The sequence below is a fragment of the Erythrolamprus reginae genome, chromosome 2, assembly GCF_031021105.1.
Source record: "Erythrolamprus reginae isolate rEryReg1 chromosome 2, rEryReg1.hap1, whole genome shotgun sequence".
Lineage (NCBI taxonomy): Eukaryota > Metazoa > Chordata > Lepidosauria > Squamata > Dipsadidae > Erythrolamprus > Erythrolamprus reginae.
The window spans coordinates 312,525,279-312,543,675 of NC_091951.1; the positions used below are offsets into that span (position 1 = coordinate 312,525,279).

Consider the following 18,397-nt stretch of genomic DNA (forward strand, 5'->3'; position numbering starts at 1 on the left):
ATAAAGATGATAGAAACTCCATCTGAAACTTTTAGCATTTAGCCCCGAAAAGATTGGTGAAGATATACCCAAATTGTAATCAGGCATGTTGGACGTGTGAAGAAGAGCAGGGCACATTCTTTCATCTATGGTGGTTATGTCTGGAAGTGAAAAAGTACTGGAGGAAACTCCAAAAATGGTTACAAGAAATAACAGACACTGTAATTGAATTCACGCTGGAATTCTTTTTGTTGGAAAACCGTATTCTAAAAATATTAAACATTTAATACTACATATAGTAACAGCTGCAAGAATTGCCTATACACAAAGTTGGAAAGACCCACAGACACCTGTTGAAAAGGAGGCAAAAAAATATATGGCTGTGCAGAAATGGACCAATTAATGATGGAACTAAACAATCAAAAGGACTCGGATTACTATTATAGTTGGACAACGTTGTACAAATGGACACAAAAAAGAAATGCAAAACAATAGAAAGAGATAGATGCAAAAGAATATCAAAAGGATTGTATATACAATGTATAAATACATAATACATTTGATATGAAGGTCAATATATGGATGTCGACCCACCTGAAAATACACTGCTCAAAAAAATAAATAAAGGGAACAGTCAAGAACACATCCTAGGTCTGAATGAATGAAATATTCTCATTGAATACAGTGGTACCTCTACTTAAGAACTTAATTCGTTCCGTGACCAGGTTCTTAAGTAGAAAAGTTCTTAAGTAGAAGCAATTTTTCCCATAGGAATCAATGTAAAAGCAAATAATGTGTGCAAAGCCATTAGGAAAGAAATAAAAGCTTGGAATTTGGGAGGAGGAGGAGGAGGAGGAGGAAGAGGAGGAGGAGGAGGAAGAGGAGGAGGAGGAGGAAGAGGAGGAGGTCAGTCCCTGCTGAAGGAAGAAGGTGAGATGAGGGGAATAAAAAAATATAAAAAATTCAAAACTTTAAGGCTTAAAAAAAAAGAGGGACTCTGAGATGGTGAGGAAGAGCACACGCCTCCCTCCATTCGCTCTGGGCTACCAAAACTTCCTTAAGCGCCACCAAAAGGCTCCTCTGGCAGCCCAGAAAAGCCTGAGATGGCCAGGATTAAAGGGGGAATGGCAGGAAACTGGTCGGGCCTTTGTGCCCCTCTCAAATTTCCTGGGAAATTTTTCCGGGCTCTGGTTTTTAAGTAGAAAAGTTTCTTAAGTAGAGGCAAAAAAATCTTGAACACACGGTTCTTATCTAGAAACATTCTTAAGTAGAGGCGTTCTTAAGTAGAGGTACCATTGTACACTTTGTTCTGTACAAAGTTGAATGTGCATAACAGCATGTGAAATTGATTGTCAATCAGTCAGTGTTGCTTCCTAAGTGGACAGTTTAATTTCACAGAAGTTTGGTTTCCTTGGAGTTATATTGTGTTGTTTAATTGTTCCTTTTATTTTGTTGAGCAATGTATATGGATGTCGACCCACCTGAAAATATTAAGATGTCAATATTTAAAAATCAATAAAAATATGGCAAAAAAAGAAAAAGAGAATTCCTTTTCAACAAAACTTTGTGTGCGCGTGATAATTACAAATAAAATTGATAGAAATCTCATCTGAAACTTTCGATCATCCTCCACCCCCACCCCCCCAATAAAAAAGATGTGTATGTAGCACCAAGTTTTCTAAAGTGGCTGCTCCGAAGCGCCTCTTCTTTCTTTTGAGATCCCGCCTCCACGGAAGCCAGGCAGGAAAACAAATTCCTTCCCTTTGGAAGGGCTCGCTATCTAGATGGCTACAGTAAGCAATCGAAAAACGCCGGACAAGCCTTAAGTCTAATTATTTGTCACTGTGGCTGCTGGTGGTTGTGGTTGAAACTGTCAGACGGCAGCGAAACAAATGCCTTGGAAACAAACCCTCCTCGCGTTTGAAAGGGACTCTCCCGCCCTGAAGGAATCATCCGACCAACCTACAGCTTCCCCCGCAGGCGAGTTTCAGGTGTTCGGGTCACACGGAAAGACAAAAGGGCGCTTCTCTTTGCCTCTCGGGTGCCTCAGCGGCCCGGCCCCGCCCACCCCCCGAATTGGCCTGGAATGAAAGCACGCTCGGCCAATGGAGCCGAGCGCGGGGCGAAGGCGCCTCTCTCTCTCTCTCTCTCTCTTCCCCCTCCCTTTCCCCAGGTATGTAGGTATTGCGCATGCCCTCTCCGGGCTTGGGTGTGGCGCGCGCGCGATAGAGTGAGCCCGCCTGGGTCCGCCGAAGGAGGCGATGCGCGTCTTCTTAAACAAGTGCGAAACCTCAGCAGGTGGCTGGAGCTCGGTGAGCGCGAGGTAAGGTTGCCTTTCGTCAGGGCTGAGCAACGTTATAGAGGCGCTCGGGGGTGGGGGGAGGAGAGCGCGTAAAGGGGAGCCCGGGAGGAATTCTTTCCCCTCATTTGTTTTGGCTCTGAATGGACTCTTTTAAGTGTCCCTGTGTCGCGGTCGCCTTAAACGTCGGGGCTTGGGAAAGTATGTCGGTCGCCCGGCTTCTGAGCCGCATACCTCCGATCTCTCTGGATCAAACTAGTTTGTTCAGGCTTCTCCCTAAAGTTGAGCAATAGTGGCCGAAGAAGTGGGGAAAGGGGGCGGGGGAGCCGAAAGGAACGCAGGAAATATATTGATAAAATTGAACGGGTCCAAAGACGGGCTACAAAAATGGTGGAAGGTCTTAAGCATAAAACCTAATCAGGAAAGACATGAACTCAATCTGTATAGTCTGGACTCTGGAGGACAGAAGGAAAAGGGGGGACATGATCGAAACATTTAAACATGTTAGAGGGTTAAATAAGGTTCAGGAGGGAAGTGTTTTTGATAGGAAAGTGAACCCAAGAACAAGGGGGAACAATCTGAGGTTAGTTGGGGGAAAGATCAGAAGCAACGTGAGAAAATATTATTTTACTGAAAGAGGAGTAGATGCTTGGAACAAACTTCCAGCAGACGTGGTTGGTAAATCCACAGTAACTGAATTTAAACATGTCTGGGATAAACATATATCCATCTTAAGATAAAATACAGGAAATAGTATAAGGGCAGACTAGATCAGTGCTTCCCAACCTTGCCATCTTGAAGAGATCTAGACTTCAGCTCCCAGAATTCCCCAGCCAGAGAATGCTGGCTGGGGAGTTCTGGGAGTTGAAGTCCAGATCTCTTCAAGTTGCCAAGGTTGGGAACACTGGACTAGATGGACCATGAGGTCTTCTTCTGCTGTCAATCATCTATATTTCTATGAAATGGGAAGGGGGGGGGGGCGAATGTCTCTTTTGTTTTTCTCCTTAAGTTTCAAGGGATCTATTTATCTATATTTATCTATTGATAAGGATCCCTCTGGGATGTTTATGCTTAAGTGACTACCAACTTTTGAATTTGGAGGCTGCCCTTTTCCAAGGAGCAAACTGGCTTTTGTTGTTGTTTTTAAACTTAGCTTAATGTGTGTGCTAAGCCTCAATCTTGTCTGCTTTTCCTTTGGAAAGAATTTCGGTTAAAATATCCATTTATCAAGACTTAACGTGTTTCCATACGCCAGGTAGCTGCGCTCTTTAGTTGTAGCAAATATTGCTTTGTAACAAGCATTGCTTAGGTGACAGAGATTGTTTTTAAAAGTTGGCAAATAAACATCTCTGTAGTTATTCTACTGCTCCCTGTTATTTTCGATGTAAGGGGAAAAACAAATGAAGGAACAAACCAAACAGGGAGATATCATGAGTAAAAAGAAAATCCTACATGTTCCATAGCATTTTACGATTGAGATGATTATGCCACATGAAAACCTTGGCAGGAAGCATCCAAAATTGTATGCCACCTTACATTTTGTACTATACCTACTCTACATAAATGTATTGATAGCAGTTTAAGCATTTGATAAACACAGTACATACAAACTGATTGTATAACCAGTTTTTAAAGTGCCACTGTTTTCTTCTACTGAGACTTTGAAAAACACTTTCTAGTAATGTTAATGCCTACTTTCCTTTAGTATTAGTTTCACTTACAAATTTGCCCAATTTAAATATATCTGGCAGATATTTGGCTCTTTCCATTCTTTGAAAATGAAATCATTTTGTATTTTACACTGAGTTGTGTTTTCTATTCTATGGTTGCAAACATGTTTAGGTTTGCTCTTAAAGAACTAAAAACAAATCTTCAGGAAATTTGCTAAAAAATTGAAGTCTTTGGTATTAGGCTGTGTTACCTAGTGCAACAGCCCCAGCTTCTTGCAATGATACCATTCTGTCCACTAATGTGATTCCTTTAATAATAGTATATATGTTATTCAGTTTTTACTATTGTTTTATCATAAGCAGAATTCTAGGACAATAACACTGTATTCAATATATTTATATGTAAACAGTAAAAAATATATATTTAAAAAATCTTTAATTTATTCAGATGTGTTCTAAATAAAAATATTTATGGTATTAATAATTTGATGTATTAATTTAATATAGCAATTTATATGTTACTATCGTCTTCGTTCTGGTTCATAGTTGTAAAACATTCTGCACGGTATTGGGGTTTTTTAAATTACATTTTATTATTTAAATAACTACAAGTGTTTTGAGAGCAAGAATATTTTTAAGTAAGTTTGAACTATTTTTTTGTTGTTGGGGTTACCCCTAATAAATAAGTGCATGCCTTGTCTGTAGTGTGATATTATAAGTTTTTTCTGATTGTTACTTTTTTTTGAAAGAGGTGAAAAAATGTTTCATTAATAAAAGGAGCATTATGAAAGGAGCTCCTTTGTCATTTCCTGTGATCTCCTTATTTATAAAATATGTTCAGAATGTGAAATTGCAGTTTTTATTTAGACTAAACAGACTACTTTAAGTGAGTAGGATCTATGATGCATATTTTAGTGGAAGTGTACATATGTTTGAAATAAACACCAAATAATGCAGAAGAATTAATCTCCAAATTATACATCATTTAGTTTTCAATACAGTGATGTTGAAAAAGTAACCTTGAAACCTATCTTGCATTTATGGAACAACCTTTACAGCATAAAGCAAAGGAAGTAGAAACATGAACACAGTTCAGTTTCACTTAGAGACCATTTCACTTATGAAGTGCTAGAATAATTAGTCTCAATTGTGGTCATTGAGTGAAGAATGCCTGCTTTTTTGTATGATTGCATAATGAATCTAAATAGTTGTCTGAATTACCAAGGTAAATTATACTGTTAAAAATACATATTGTGATAGAGAGAGTTAATAATTTAATTCACCATTCCAAGTATTCTTGGCTAAAAGAGTTGTGTTGCGCCCTGAACTTAATCTTGAAAATTAGCATTTCACATACTATAGTTATTAGCATTTTGTTTCAATTAAGTTAAAATATTAAATAATTTACAGGAACTTATTTTTCTTTATAGGTAAAAACGTCACAACCCAAGTTCCACTATGTCACCCAAACCTTTTGAAAGTCCTCCACCCTATCGCCCAGATGAATTGTAAATATCTATTTCATTTACAATAAATAAGTAAAGTATACTATTAAACTATTGTTGATACAGTTTCTTAATTATTTACAATGTCAAAGCTGTTAAAATGTATGTATAGTGATTGGTATTACATATATTATGACCAAAGCTGAGATACACTGTAGCATCTGCTCATTTTGTTAAAAAAGGTTTATATATTTCAAGGCTAACTGAATATTTCACAGCCGGCACACAAATGTTTGGGAGCTTTGAATCTCATGAAATAGGAATCTGAGCTGAAAAGGAGGTAAAATGTACCTCCTTTTCCCTTCCCCAGTGACAGAACAATCACAATAATTCGTCATAGCTTCATTTCACCAAAGTATTTATTTTAATGGAAGAAATATTAATTGCTGATCCAGACTGACAATGTTAATGACTATGTTAATAAACTATCTTTTCCACCTCATTTTCTAATTTTGTCCCATGTCTAAAAAGTACCATTTATGGAATTGACTTCCATCTCACCATGGTTCAAATAGTATTGCACAGGCACATAATTCCCTACTTCATTAAAACATTTGGTCAGACATTAGCAGCTGAACATTACTTAATGATAAACTTTTTTTTTGGAAGAAGCAAGAAATCCTATGGATTTTCTACATGTATATTGTATTTGATCATGGCAGATTATATGTAGCAGAGTGATGGCGAACCTATGGCACGGGTGCCACAGGTGGCACGCAGAGCCATATCTGCTGTCACATGAGCCGTTGCCCTAGCTCAGCTCCAACATGCATGTGTGTGCTGGCCTGCTGATGTTTGGCTAACAGAGCTGTTCTGGGAGGGCATTTTTGGCTCCCAGAAAGCCTCCGGAAGGATGGGAAAGGGCATTTTTACTCGGCCCTGGCTCCAGGGAAGCCTTTGGAGCCTGGGGAGAGCAAAACACGAGCCTATTGGGCCCACTGGAAGTTGGGAAAGAGGCCATTTCTGCCCTCTAGAGGGCCTCTGGGGGACAGGGAAAGCTTCTTTTCACCCGCTCCAAGCATTGAATTATGGGTGTGGGCACTCACTTGTGTGTGTGCAATAGCGCGCATGCACGCTCTTTTGGCACCCGAGGGAAAAAAGGTTTTCCATCACGGATGTAGCATACATAAATATGTTTTGGAGCAGCGTAAAGAAGTAAACTTGATGTTTAATATTATTTGCTTTGATAAAATAGTGTCTAATAGTTTCTTTAATCTTTGTAGCGTACCTTCAAACTATTTACCAAGCAACAATGCATTTGGTGGTGAATTCCATTCTCAGCTTACGCATTCTCAACCAGCCTATTCTTATTATCCGGAAGATGAAGTGCAACGTTTCTACAAATGGTCCTCCCCACCAGGAATAATCAAGATCATGTCAATTCTCATACTAGTCATGTCTATTGGGGTCTTTGCTTGTGTTGCTTCTACTCTGGCTTGGGATATGGACATGTATGGAGTAGGAACTGGTTTGGGGTTTTCTGGCTATGGAGGTTATGGAGGCAACTATGGTGGATACCTTGGAGGCAGCAGTTTTGGAGGTTATGGTGGCTATAATAGTGCATATGGCCTTGGAGGAACTTATATTGATCCACGAGGAGCAAAAGGTTTTATACTTGCAATGGCAGCTTTTTGCTTTATTGCTGGATTGATGGGTTTTGTGGCTGGTGTTACAAAGTCTAACATGGCCAGGACAAGGAAATATTATCTCTTTGTGATAATAGTAAGCTCTATATTACTCTTCCTGATGTTCATTGCTACAATCGTATATACATTAGCAGTCAACCCAACTGCACAATCTTCTGGATCAGTGAACTACAATCAGATCTATATGTTGTGCAGCCAGTTTTACACACCCGTAACTACTGGGATCTTCGTGAATCAATACTTATATCACTACTGCGTGGTGGAACCTCAGGAGGTATGTAAATAAATTAGTATCATTCTCAATGCAAAATATTAGTTGTACAGTGGTACCTCATCATACGAACTTAATTGGTTCCAGGAGGAGGTTCGTAAGGTGAAAAGTTTGTAAGATGAAACAATGTTTCCCATAGGAATCAATGTAAAAGCAAATAATGCGTGCAAATCCTTCAGGAAAATCCCAAACTTTAGAAGGGAGGCGAACAGAGGGCAGGGAGGAGCAGCTAAAGGGGGTGGGTGGAAGAAGCAAGGCTAGGCTAAAGGGTGAGTGGGAAGGAAGAAAGGCAAGGGGGGCGCCCCTCCCTTTTCTTTCTTCAAAAGGCACCTTTTCAGTGCCTTTGCAAGCATGCAAAATCTTTACTCCTCCAAGCTGCCCCTCCCTTTTCTTTCTTAAAAAGACACCCTTTCAGTGCCTTTGCAAGCATGCAAAATCTTTACTCCTCCAAGCTGCCCCTCCCTTTTCTTTCTTAAAAAGACACCCTTTCAGTGCCTTTGCAAGCATACAAAATCTTTACTCCTCCAAACTGCCCCTCCCTTTCTTTCTTAAAAGAAAGGGGGGAAGAAACCCCTTCATCACAGCAGCAGGTGCTTGGGTTCGTAAGGTGAAAATAGTTCGGAAGAAGAGGCAAAAAAATCTTAAACACCGGGTTCGTATCTTGAAAAGTTCGTTAGAAGAGCCGTTCGTAAGATGAGGTACCGCTGTATTTGTTGTAAAAAATAGAATTAAAATTTAGTTTTGTACAGAAGTGATTTCACTAGTTTGTCCAGGACATCAAATTTTAGTCACCCATTTTTGCAGCAGTATGATTTTTTAAAAAAAGTCTAACTATAGGAAAACAATTAAAAAAAAAGCAAACTTGGATCTCATTCCTTCTAAACAAATTCTGACACAATGCTTGCTAGATGTTTTGGGGGGGATCTTGGTTCTTTATAAGCTTGGTTGTTTTATTGCAGACATTTCATGATCCAAACTAGATAACATCATCAATGCTTCAACATTGTTGATAATTTGGGCTACAACACCAATAATACCCTGCCAATAACTATGGGATTATTGAAATTCTAGTGCAGTTAACTTGGAGAATACCACTTCCATAGCTACCCAGTTTAGCTAAGAATTAACCTACAAAATTATGAGGTGGAAACTAAAACTTGCTTTATTCTACTATATAAGTGCAGGATTCTAACAGTGATTTGACTGCATTCGTATATATGCTCATATCTGTACATTTTCAGTCCAACTATTCGTTCTGTTCCTTAATTAAAATTCTACATATATAAATGTTTTGTTAAATATATTGGCTGCAGTTATTTCTGTTTGATTAGACTAACATACTATGGCCAAGGGAAGTTCTGTGAATGGATAAAAATGTTAAATATATCTAATGCAATTGTAAGCAAACCAATATCAGTGGGGGAGGTGGAATTTATCTGATCATTAAAGGGATTTTTATAATTTTATTGAAAAAAATTAACTTTATTGCATATTTTGTTACTATATTCAAAATGTATGTATTTGACTGGAAAAATATACTGTAGATTAAACATGGAGAAGATTAGATTCTTTTTTCTTAATGTTCCATCAGACTGAGTTCAGTAAAATAAATATAAGGCACATATTTATTGATTACATAAATATTATTGTTAAAATAATGCATGCTGTGTGCATTCATATAAAAATAATAATAATAATGCTTATTTCTGTGTTTAAGAAGCTTTTCCCCAATTTATTTACTTTTCCATATAAATCAAAATTTCCCAATATAGTGGAAACAGCAGGCTGAATATATTTTTGACTCATATACCACATAATGATTTCATGTTGTTTATTTGTAATTTGCAAAAAGACAGACATTCTACTTAAGAATATTTGTGGTTGTAAAAGCAGTAGTCTAAACATACTAATCTGCTTTTTCCCCAGGCTATTGCCATTGTGTTAGGCTTCCTGATTGCTGCAGCTTTGGCTATAATAATATTTTTCGCAGTAAAGACCCGAAATAAAATAGGTTACTATGGCAAAATGAGTATACTCTGGGACACCACAAAAGGTTATGATGAAACTCCTAATGTAGAAGAATGGGTAAGTTAACTATTTAATATTTACTTGGGACTGTTGAAGCATTTGAGTTTGTTTTTATAAATACGTGCCTTGCTGAAATAATGTGTAGGTGTTGAGGTCATTTAGAATAAGACAGTCATATTTTTTCTTTCTACTGGAATTACGTTATAGTCAATTTTGAATAGTCATCAATTTAAGTGTTTCTTAACCTCAAGAACTGCAAGAAGTGTGAACTTCAAGAGAGAATTCTGGGATTTGGTCCACGCTGATGTACGTAATCTCTGAAAATAAGACCCTGTCTTATATTTTTTTAAAACCCTGAAATAAGCACTTGGCCTTATTGCCATGCACTCAAAAGCCTGATTGAGTTTATTATCAGGGTATGTCTTATTTTGGGGAAAAGAGGCTAGTTATTTCTCTAATAAATAGTTGTTGAATTGTTGGAGGAGGTTTATAGAGAAATAAATGAGAGTGGGGAAAAAAAGAGAACATGTAAATATGCAAAGAGCTGCAAAGATTGCTGCAGAAAAATATAGTTATCTTTAGGATTAGTCTCAGGACCAGCTGTCACTTTGTGGGAGCATAATCCTTACTGATTTTAGTCCTTTTGATAATGGCTTGCTCCTTTCCTTCTCTGCCAATTATACTTTAATGCATCTCTCTTTTTCTTTGCTGGAAGACAGTTGAGAAGGTTTCTACATCAATGGATTTCTATGAAACAAAAATGAACTGTATATGAATGAATGAATTTTTATTACGGCCTCTGGCCAATCAAGATAATATATGCAAATAAGCAATTGCTTTTATAAGTAGAATTTATATGTTATTTTATAGGCAATTCGTTTTAATAAGTAGTTATTTAATTTAATTTGCCTCTTGGCCTTGCCTCTATTTAGAAGAGGAATGTAGGTTTGGGCAGATGTCAACCTATCTATCCATCTATCCATCCAAATGTTTCAGCATATCTGGTCAAATTGTCTGTTTCAGTGAATTCCTGAGTGAAAAGAAATTGATACAATTCCATAGGACACAAAACTAAACAGCCCATTTTTTTTTACTATTTATGTAGTTTATGAACCCCAAATAAGAAAATAATTAATATGAGAGAACAGTTTATCCACTTCATTATTTTATTTAAAAGGTAACAATTATATAGAATGCTGCTTAATTGGTTGCGAAGCAGATCCGTCAGTGCTCGTCCATTGGTACCTCTATCATTTTTTTAAAAAAATTATTTTTAAATTGTTTTTTCATCTGTTTTTTGGCTTTGTTTTTTTGCTATGCAGTGCAGAAGGAAGCAAAGTGAACTGGTAGCAAAATAAGTTAGAAATCATCCCTGCTTCCAGGGTCCCCCGGCATCTCTTTTTGACTACCAGGGGGATAAAGGCCCAAAAGAGATGCAGGGGGCCTTCAAGGGAGAAAGAAAGAAAGAAAGAAAGAAAGAAAGAAAGAAAGAAAGAAAGAAAGAAAGAGTTTGAGTTGAGAGCTTTTTGTAAGTGGCTGTTAAGCTACCCTTCTAAGCTAACCAACAGTGTGGCTCTAAGAATGTCTGATGATCAGTGGGCATGTTCTCAATTTTAAATGTCTTTTTTCCCCTTCTGGGGTTCCACACAGGAAGAGAGAAAGGAAGGGGGGGAGAGAGGGGGGCAGAGGGAGGGAGAGAGGGAGGGAGGGAGAGAGATAAGAAAAAAGGAAAGAGAATGAAAGAGAGAAAGAGAAGAAAGAAAAAGAGAGAAAGAAATAATGAGAAATAAAGAGAGAAAGAGGAAGGGAGAGGAGAGAGAGAGGGGAAGAAGAGGAAGGAAGCACCACAAACCCTGCCATTAGACATGGCTTCAGAAGATACTTTGAAATAGCACAGCAATTTAGGGCCGGAAGATATGACAGAGATCATCTAATCCAACCCTGTGCTACAGCATAAAATCTTAAATTGTCTGGATTATCTTGGTGTCTCTAACAGAGAGGAAAATTGTTAGAAAGGACAAGGCTTCCATGCACAGGAAAGCAGAGATAGTCCTCGATTTGTGACCACAATTGAGCCAAAAATTTTGGTTGCTAAGCAAGAGCGTTATTAAATGGATTTCAGTACATTTTACTTAATCCATGACAATTCCAGCTCTAACAGTCATGTGCAAACTAAGGAAGAACATCTGAAGGCATGTGTAATATTCTAATGTACAGAAGGTATGGTTAAATGTGTGGCAGAAAGTGGACTTTGGGTGTGTTTTTCCAAATGCAATAAGTGAGGTTGAATGTGTAGTTTTAGAAGAGTTCTGTGTCTGCATGAGTGTATTCATACACATACAATATGTATAGTAGATAATGTATATTTTGTGTGTCTAGGTGGCACATGTGACATATATACATAGGATTAAATACTATAGTTTGGATGTTCAGTAGTAGTAAATAGGCAGGGAAATTGTATCTCATTGAGACCAGGAGAGACCAGGCACCCTAACCGTAACCCTTGACATGAGTGACATCAAGTTGGCCACCCAGTCATAATCACCCAGCAACCCCCAACTAATCATATGACCGCAAAGCCACTCCCACCCAGTCACATGACTGCCAAACGATTCCCACCCAGCCACATGACCACGAAGCCATGCCCACCATTACATGACCATCAATCCATGCCCACAAAATAAGACGCTCTGAATCCTACGGGATTGGGTATCATGTAAATCAATTAAATTAAATGAAATAAGCCACACCCACAGAGTAGTAGTAAAAAAAATTGGAGCCCACCCCTGTCCCTCACCCTAACCTGTGGTAGCAGAGGAGCTGTTGGCCACAGACTAGGATGAAGGGCGTTCCTGGCACTTTGTGGTGCAACCAAAAAAATGATGGGGTTAGCCTTGAACAACTCAAGTACATCAGCCAAACGGACTACAGCAATTGAAGCACCATTGGCAGGAAAATGTGCCTGGAAGTTCATGATACCCTGGATCCATTCTAACATATTAACAGAGTTAGAAGGGACTTTGTAGGTCATCCAGTCCAATCCCATGCTCAAGCAGGACACCCTACACCAGTGATGGCGAACCTATTTTTCCTCGGGTGCTGAAAGAGTGTAGGCATGCACTATCACGCATGCACAAGTGCTCACACCCAAAATTCAATGCCTGGGGAGGGCGAAAACAACTTCCTCCGACCCCTGGAGGCCCTCTGGAGGCCGGAAACGGCCTGTTTCATAACTTACAGAAGGCTCAGTAGGCTCATGTTTCACCCTCTCCAGGGTCCAAAGGCTTCCCTGGAGCCCGGGGAGGTTAAAAACGCCCTTTCACATCCCCTCAGCGACTCTCTGGAAGCAAAAAAACCCTCTCAGAGCCTCTGCGTGAGCCAAAAATCAGCTGGCCCAGCAAACACATGCACACTGGAGCTGAGCTAGGGCAACAGTTCGTGTGCTAGCAGATATGGCTCCGCGTGCCACCTGTGGCACCTGTGCCATAGGTTCGCCATCACTGCCCTACACCATTTCTGACAGATGGCAGTCCAATCTGTTCTTGAAAACTTCCAGTGATGATGCTTTCACAAATTCTGAAGGCAAGCTTTTCCATGGGTTGATTGCTCTCACTGTCAGAAAATTTCTTCTTATTTCCAGATTGGATTTCTACTTGTTCCGTTTCCATCCATTATTCTTGATCTAGCCTTTTGGTGCTTTGGAAAATAGCTTGGCCCACTTCTCTCTACAGCAGTCCTGCTATGCAAAATAGATTATTGGCCTAAATGAGTAGACAAGCTCTTAAGTGAATCCAATTACAACTTTTTCATCTAAAAACCAATAGGCATTATAGATTAAAATATTTTTTATAGTGTTGGAAATAATAAGGTAATTTACTGTCTTAGTTGTCCACTACATAGAGGACTTGGAAACTAAAAATAGTAGCATAAATCTTGTATATAAATTGCCTATTTGTTTTTTTGTACTATTTCACTGCGTCCTTGCACCTTATGACTTAATAATAGTAGTAGTAGTACCGTAGTAGTAGTAGTAGTAGTAGTAGTAATAATAATAATAATAATAATAATAATAATAATAATAATAATTTATTAGATTTGTATGCCGCCCCCAACTGCGACATTTCTTTCTTTCTTTCTTTCTTTCTTTCTTTCTTTCTTTCTTTCTTTCTTCTCTCTCTCTCTCTCTCTCTCTCTCTCTCTCTCTCTCTCTCTCTCTCTTTCTTTCTTTCTTTCTTTCTTTCTTTCTTAGATTTGTGTGCCGCCCCTCTCCCTTTTGCACTGACCTTTATCAAGAAGCTTATTGTAAAGGGACTGGTTACTTCATCCAGGGCTTTAAATGAGACAAAGTGAATGTTTCGGTGAGACAGTTTCAGGGCGTGTTCTTTATTAGCTAATGAACTTGTTTACTCATGCTTCACCTGATAGAGGAGAGAGTAAAACCAAACGGCAAATCAAATCCTAGTGAATAACTGGTGGCTGTGGTTTTTGTGTTTATCACAGAAGAGTACCGGTAATTTGTTTTTGTGTGTAAGTGTAGACTCTTGATTAGTTCCTCGCCTCATATTATGTTTTTGGTCTTGGTAGTAGGTTTTTTTCCCCAATTCTGTTCACAGTTTTGTTCTTGTTTTGCTTTTTGTTTTGCAAAATAAATAGGGAAGAAAACCACATTCTGGTGACTTAAGTTTTATGTGTTTGTTATGGACAAACAATCTTTTGTGGAAGTCATAGCAAAGTTATGTAAAGAAACGTTTTGGAGAAAATTTGTCTGCACAGGAGGCTCGGTGGAGGGAGGAACATTATTGCTTCTTTGCACTTGTGCTGTTATTTTTTTCTCTCTGTTTCTTGGAGGACTTTGAAATGTACATAACAACTTACTCAGAATTACTCAGTATGCAGAGCCATTTATAGGACATGAATCCATTTCTCTTCGATTATAATTGCTAACCAAAATTGCCAGAGGATTAAGCAGAAGACCGCAAGATTGATGTTGTGTTCTTTATGTCCACTAAATGGCCTTGGTTAGAGACTAAATACAGTTATTGTAACTGAGCAAAACATTAAATGGTTTCAGCAGTGCGGAGGGTGTTGAGCCGTAAAACCTGAGCAGATGAGCTGTCGCAAGACTTGCAGCAGAGATTGTCAAACCATATAAAGTGCTTTATGTGCATCTGCACAAAAGTCATTTCCCACCGTTTGGAGCCAACTATGCCCTTACAACTTTTGATCCCAAATGCAATTGAGGCAGAGCCAGGTCAATCTGAGTCTGCGAAGCTGCTGGAAGTTGCTTCTGAAATGTCCTAAATCAGTGATGGTGAACCTTTTTTTCCTTGGGTGCTGAAAGAGCGGTCACACATGTTATCGTGCATGCACCAGTGTCCACACCCACAATTCAATGCCTGGAGAGGGCAAAAACAGCTTCCCTCCTGGAGGCCAAATAACGGCCTATTTCCCAACTTCTGATGGACCCAGCAGGCTCCTGTTTCTCCCTCCCCAGGTTACAAAGGCTTCCCTGGAGCTGGGGGAGGTTAAAAACGCCCTCCCCCATCTCCCCAGAGGCTCTCTGGAATCCAAAAGTGCCCTTCCAGAGCCTCTGTGCAAGCCAAAAATCAGCTGGCCAGCACACACATGCACATTGGAGCTGAGCTAGGGCAATGGCTCAGTGCCAGTAGATATGGCTTTGTGTGCCATAGGTTCGCCATCACTATCCTAAATCATTCTGAGGCCCTTAAGCTGGCTGGGGGTTTTTTTTTTGGACATTGTAATTTCTCTATAGCATTTTCAAAGCAGAATGGAGGATCATTTAAGAAGAAAAAGGTAGAATACTCTCTCATTGAGTAGTGTCAAGCACTGTTACTTGCCTTAGTTCAAATAAGAGGGAGCAGTTTTCCCTTGAAAAGGGAAAATGATTCTTTGAGGGTAAGAGCAAACAGAATATTCTTCTATTTTTTTCCTTGCGTCAAGTATGTATTGGACAAAATAAATAAATAAGTAATGGTAATGCCTTTGTTTCTCTAATGCAGTGATTCCCAAACTTGGCAACTTTAAGGCTTGTGGACTTCAACTCCCAGAATTCTCCAGCTGGCATGGCATGGCATAGCATAGCATAGCATAGCTGGCTGAAGAATTCTGGGAGTAGAAATCCACAAGTCTTAAAGTTGCCAAGTTTGGGAAGCACTGCTAATGCATTCTCTGGGTGCTGAAAAATACCTTTATGAAAGTGAGACTGTGATCTTTGCTTGGATTTAGTGAGTCCACAGAGATCTAATATTGTGTTTATATCATATGAAGAAGGTACATCCCCCTACCTACAAAAACAAATCTATGTGACCTAGTGTTATTTCTTAGATATTGTTCAGTCTGCAGCTAATGCCAGAATTAGTGAATCACTATACTGCTAAATTATACAGGGCCCTTGTGGTCTTGTATGTAAGGTGTGTCTAACTTGTCACATGCAGCTAGTAATATGGCACCATAAGATTGTCATATATACTGTATATATATATGATGTTTGTTATTTACATACATTATATTATACTGTATATTGTATGCACGGCCCGAAACAATTCCTATTTACTCATTGTGGGCCAGGAAAATCATAAGGCTGGATACACCTGACATGAAAGTATGAACAATGCAGATCTAGATTGAAATTTAGTCTCAAGAGCATGTGCCTATGCAGGTGGATCAATGTCTTTTACAAGGATGTCATTGTTGAACTATACACCATCTTTGAGTTCCAGGGGAGAGGGGCAGGATTTAAATGTAAAAATAGTAATCTAGCATCTAGATTTATTCTAGTACTACTTATTGACTTAATTAGTCAATAAATAACATTAGACTACATTAGTAGTCTAGCATTGTAAGAACAAGTCTAGCATTAAACTGAGATGTTTTCCTTATTTTACTAATTCTTCTTGTACAGCACAGTTAATTAATACTTCCTGATTTGTGATTACCTAAAGATGGTAATTGCATATTTAACAGAAAAATGTCATTCACCGTGTGACAGGATATGTTATTAGGAGCTCTGAGTGAGTGTCTATGCAATGATTCCCAGATTGCTAAACCATTGCTTAGTTTATACTATACATATGAATGGGCCTTATGTTATTTGGGAACAATGAGAAACACCCACAATTCTTGATTCAGTGTTCGTAAACACTCCCAAACAATTTAGCTAGAATTCTTTCGGATATGACAGATAAACTCCGCATAAACGTACACCTCACCATATAGATAGATCTACCAAGAATACTTATAAGATACTGTGTTCGCATTCAGATTTTATATTTTTAAAGTTTTAAGTGTTGAAATGTTATATACTACATTCTTTCTTTACATGTCTATTCTTCCTATACTCTTTAAAAAACATTGTGTACCATTTGTATGGCTACTTAAAAAAACACAATTTTTTCATAATTTGGAGTTTGGACTATTTGCTTATAGTAGCAGTACTCCCACCACAAAGATCAAGAACAAAAACAATAAAAACACGTATGTATATGAGCCGGGGTGGCGCAGCAGGTAGAGTGCTGTACTGCAGACCACTGAAGCTGACTGTAGATCTATGGGTCAGTGGTTCAAATCTCATCACCGGCTCAAGGTTGACTCAGCCTTCCATCCTTCCGAGGTGGGTAAAGTGAGGACCCGGATTGTGGGGGCAATATGCTGGCTCTGTTAAACAGTGCTATTGCTAACATGTTGTAAGCTGCCCTGAGTCTAAGGAGAAGGGCGGCATAAAAATTGAACAAACAAACAAACAAATAAATAAATACTTGTTTTATTCAGTGCAGAGTGCTGGGAATATGGGAAAGACTTATTGCTAGAGAATTCTTTCAATAAAGTAGTTTTTCCCAGCACTATATATGTTAAGTTTTTCTCTGAGTAATTTCATTTTCATTGTAGGGTGAGTTTTCTTCCTCTCACACCAGGTGAGTGTACTTACTTTGTTATATATTGTTTAACTATAGTTTATTGGAACATTGTGAGCTGCTTCACATGTAATGTGATCCATAAAGTACAATTTACAGATCAGATAATCCATTTTATATATCACACTAACCCAGAATCAAACCAAGTCTGGTATGCTTTAGCATAATGCAAGACCTCACCAGAACTGGCTGCTTTTATTACTGTGCTCTGGAAATCTGAAGTGCTTTTCCTGTATATGTTAAATGTGTAGGCTATTAGCAATTCCTTTTCAATTTAAATTTACCTCAATTCTTTTTGAGATGGTAATGTCAAGAAACAAATCACAGAAGAATGTCAAGCACTTAAAAATGCCTTTCCCTTTTTCTTTGAAAGAAACATTTCTACAAAGCTTCATAAAAAGCTTGAAGAACCAGTTACACTATCTTTTTTGTTTTCCCTTTCTGTTAGAGGAAATCCTAAAGTGAACGTAGACTGATACCAGTTTGAGAGTTAAGTCTATATAACACTGAATATTAGCTGCAGTTTTGAAATATGCTTTTGTAGTATGTATTTATAACACACCGTATACTCAGAGGTGGGCTGCTAAGATGAAACAGTGATGTGTGTTTGCCCCCGTGGCTCTGAGTGCTAGCGGAGTCCAGTACAACTATGATATTGTACCTGGGCAGGTAGTGAAATCGGACCTGCGTGTCCGTGTGCAATTTCGCTACATGCCCAGGTGCAATAGCACAGTGATTTTCAACCTTTCTTGAGCCGTGGCACATTTTTTACATTTACGAAACCCTGGGGCACATTGAGCGGGGGGGGGGGGGGGGGGCTGCTAAAAAAAGTTTGGACAAAAAAATCTCTCCCTCTCTCTCTTCCTCCCTTTCGCTCTATTTCTCTCTCCCTCCCTCTTTCTCTCCCTTCATATTTCTCTCTCTCTCTCTCTCTCTCCATCCCTCTTTCTTTCTCTTCCTTCCTTCCTCTCTTTTTTGCTCTCTTTCTCTCTCCCTCCCTCCCTATGTCTTTCTCTCTCTCTCCCTCCCTCCCTCTCTCTCTCTTGCTTTCTCTCTCTCTCTTGCTCT

General features: G+C 38.8%; 1 protein-coding gene across 1 annotated transcript in view; it reads left to right on the top strand.

Moving 5' to 3' along the window:
- The first annotated feature begins 1,961 nt into the window (after positions 1 to 1,961).
- Positions 1,962 to 18,397, top strand: part of OCLN (occludin) — a 52,991-nt gene continuing 36,555 nt past the window's right edge. Inside the window, exons 1-4 of the mRNA XM_070743110.1 lie at positions 1,962 to 2,302; positions 5,379 to 5,456; positions 6,677 to 7,373; positions 9,297 to 9,455. Coding sequence (XP_070599211.1) covers positions 5,407 to 5,456; positions 6,677 to 7,373; positions 9,297 to 9,455 — 906 coding nt within the window. The 5' untranslated portion in view covers positions 1,962 to 2,302; positions 5,379 to 5,406. The remainder of the gene's footprint in view (positions 2,303 to 5,378; positions 5,457 to 6,676; positions 7,374 to 9,296; positions 9,456 to 18,397) is intronic.